The following is a 3344-nucleotide window of genomic DNA, read 5'->3' as shown; positions in this document are numbered from 1 at the left end:
AAAAAAAAAAAAACACACACCTTAATTATCTCATTCTCCACTGAGAATGGTTAATACATTGCTAAACACAAACTCTATTAGGCATTGGTTATAATCCTTTGGCACAGGGAATTTCAGGGAAATGGAATGTAAGTTTTTGTAGTTGACTTCTGTTAGCCAAAGTAAACCATTAACACATACTGACATTGAAAAACACAGTCATTGCAGACTTCAGCACCAAAAAAAAAACTATTAAAAACTTCCATCCCTAATAATAGGAATTGAAAAATTAATTAGAAACTTCCACTCCCCCTATGAGATATCCAAACTTAACAGAGTACAACTCCACTCTCTTGGGACCAGGTTGCATTTACCAATGCGTGTCCCCCTTCCAAAATCATGCTGTTCTGTAGCTCTACCCACTTCACTCCACATACAAATACTTATTCAGGTCATTTTGAATATTACTCTTTTTAACCGCTCCTTCCTAGAAAACCCATGTTACTCTATACCAATCTTAGGAATTATGAATTGACTTACCACTGTAAACTGAAGCGAGTAAGAAAATCAAATAAAAAGTCTGATAAATCCAAATCATCCTAAAAAAAAAGAAAAAGAAAAAGAAGAAAACAAATAAAAACAACAATAAAAAATAAAGTTTATTAACACTTGGAGAATTTCTGCTTTGTTTCACAGCAGCATGTTTATTCTTGCATAGACAGGGGAACAATATTCCACTAGAATATCATCAATCTCAACTCTGCGCTGGTAGTTAAGTGTGTACTATTACCAACACAGCAAATAAACAGCTCACACAAACCACTTTTAGTGCACACTATACAAATTTTAAATTTATATATTTTTTTAACATGCTAAATTTAAGCTGCGACAGAATCAAATAAATCAACCACACCACAGAATCCACGAAGATCAACATATACTTCCTCGTGTCTATGAAAACCTTCCTCAAAATATCAGTTGCAATAATTGTTACATACCTGAACATACAGCAGGTCTGTGTGAGTGGATAAGGCTTAAGTTCCTCTTTAAAAAAAAAACGAAAAACAAAAAAAACAAGAACAACGACAAAAATACCATATTGTTAACTGTTTGTGTTAAATATTACTGTGTCTGCAATGCTAACTTGTCTTTGATGTTTACTTTGAATGAGTGCTCAGTCTGTCAATATTGTTACTGACCTTGGGCAGCATTTTCAGAGTGTATATAACCAGCACCACACTGAAATCAAAGCACAGAGTTTACAATATATATTTCCCTTCTGAAGACTTTGTAAAACCAAAAGTAACTCCTTGGTGCAAAACAGTCAGCCTCTGCTATTAGTATTAGAGCCTACAGTTTTACTGCTGCTCTTTCTACACTGCTTTTCTCTTTTGCTGTTAGATGCTGCTCACAGATTCTTCAGTTTGCCAAAAACCAAAAAATAAATCCACAACTGTTTGCGTATTTCATAGATAAGAAATGCAAGTGCAACAACAAGAAGTCAAACTTAGTTTATAGCTGATCTAAATCACTTTATTTCCAGAATTCTTTTAAATTTGTGAAACAAAAAGAAAATAAATTTCAATAAGAAAACTCTTCCAAATCTAAAAAAAATTCATTTCTAAGTAAAATTTCCAAAGGAAGAACTTTTCCCCTTTCTTACTTTTTTTTCTCTTCTTTTACACTGAATATGTTAGCAACACAAATGTGCTCTGTGAAAAATGTGCCAAAATCACAACAGCCATGATACTTTTAAGCATGTTGATCATAGAATCATAGAATGATTTGGGTTTGGGTTGGAAAGGACTTAAAGATCACCTTGTTATAACTCCCTTGCCATGGGCAAGAACACCTCCCACTACATTTAGCTGCTCAAATCCCCATCCAACCTGGTCTTGAACACCTCCAGGGTGGCTGAAATGACTTCCATGTGACTGATATGCCAGTAAGGCCTCCAGTTCCTCCTTACAAAGGAAGAGCTGTCCTGAGGACTGCCTCGCTCCAATTTATAGGAGGGAGACGAGGTTCTTGTAATATCTGTATACCCGGTGTGAGATTAAGAAACAACGGTTCATACGTTGGTCCAACCAGTTTATTATCAATCCTAATCAGGGAGACGGGGAAGGGAAGGTGGGCAATAGAAAAGATAGGAAAGAAGCAAGAATCGCCTAAAGCAGAGATAGTTACCACCAGGATCCAGCAGCGGTCCTCTTGCATGACATTTCGAAAGTCCGAGGCAGAAGCAACAGGAGAGAGCAGCAGCGTGGTAGGAAGAAGTCGCAGAGCCGATCTAGGAGGAAGCAGCAGGACTCAGGTAGCAGGCCCAGGAGAGTCCGTCAGCATGTAGGAATTCCATAGTGAGGGATCTGATGGCAGATACCTTTGTTCTTCTTCAGTATCGTGGTAGAGCGCAGAGCAAGTCCAGGAGGGAGATAAGCAGAGCAAATCCGGGAGGGAGATAAGCAGGTCGTGAGGCTTCTCATGGCAGAAACTTCTTCTTCATGAGGAATCTGTTGCCAGAAAAACCTCTGTTCTCCTTCACGAGGAATCTGTTGCAAGAAAACCTCATGGTTTTCAATTCCTCTTTTATCCTTCTTTTTCTGGCAACGTGGCATTCCTGGGCTCTTGGATAAGAGTGATGTGCAGCACCTCCTGAGAGTCATCTTCCTGGAGATAAGTCCACACAAAAGACCGCTTCACATGCTATTTAGCTGCAGCTTATCTCTCTCTCCTTACCCCTGGCCTTGTCCATCAAAGTTCTCCAGACAAAGGATTTATCAACCTTTGCCCAGGACTTGCCTGGACTTGAACAAGTTCATCTGTGTCCCCAGCAAGCTTTGAGACACTGATGTTAACAGAATAATATCTTACAAGGACACATCATACCTTCCTGTGCATCAGCTTGCTTTGTCATCACACACTTGTAGAAGAGAGCTCAAACACTTTCAGTACAACTGCATTTGCATTTAACTGCTCTCTTCTGGTTTGTGTGCCACAATGACAAGGGGGAGTGGTGGAAGGCTTTACTGCAAAACACAGCGATAACTTCTGTAACATGAAGAGTTTATAATGCCTACAGAAATCTGATCTTCTTCAGGTCAGATGAGATTTTCCAACATTTAAGACATATAATTTTCACAATCCTGAATGTATCCAAATTTTGGTAAACAAGCTGAATTCACGTGTGTTCAATTAAAAATAATACATTCAATTAAAATAATTATGCTTGCTTCTTTTTTGAGCATATTAAGGGAGGCATTAAACTTCATGGCCAAAAGTTTTTAAAACTTGCCTCCAAGGGCTTTTAATTTTCAACTGAGAAATTGTGCAGTGTTATTTCAGTTTCAGTTCATTATCAACTCATT

General features: G+C 38.1%; 1 protein-coding gene across 4 annotated transcripts in view; it reads right to left on the bottom strand.

Moving 5' to 3' along the window:
• LOC100549617 (coagulation factor XI) overlaps positions 1–2343 on the bottom strand; it is a 19940-nt gene extending 17597 nt beyond the window's left edge. Inside the window, exons 1-2 of one of the 4 annotated variants that reach the window (XM_019614823.2) lie at positions 2167–2343; positions 520–578 (exon numbers count right to left, since the gene is read on the bottom strand). In XM_019614823.2, the coding sequence (XP_019470368.1) occupies positions 520–578; positions 2167–2201 (94 nt within the window). In that variant the 5' untranslated portion in view covers positions 2202–2343. Of the gene's footprint in view, positions 1–519; positions 579–977; positions 1164–2166 lie in introns of those variants that run through there. The other 3 variants (XM_019614821.2, XM_019614822.2, XM_010710066.2) reach the window with 3 other exon arrangements.
• Positions 2344–3344: the final 1001 nt, after the last annotated feature.

This window comes from Meleagris gallopavo, chromosome 4 (genome assembly GCF_000146605.3).
Source record: "Meleagris gallopavo isolate NT-WF06-2002-E0010 breed Aviagen turkey brand Nicholas breeding stock chromosome 4, Turkey_5.1, whole genome shotgun sequence".
NCBI lineage: Eukaryota > Metazoa > Chordata > Aves > Galliformes > Phasianidae > Meleagris > Meleagris gallopavo.
Note: the sequence above shows the minus strand (reverse complement) of the source record. Positions and strands in the feature narration are given on the sequence as shown.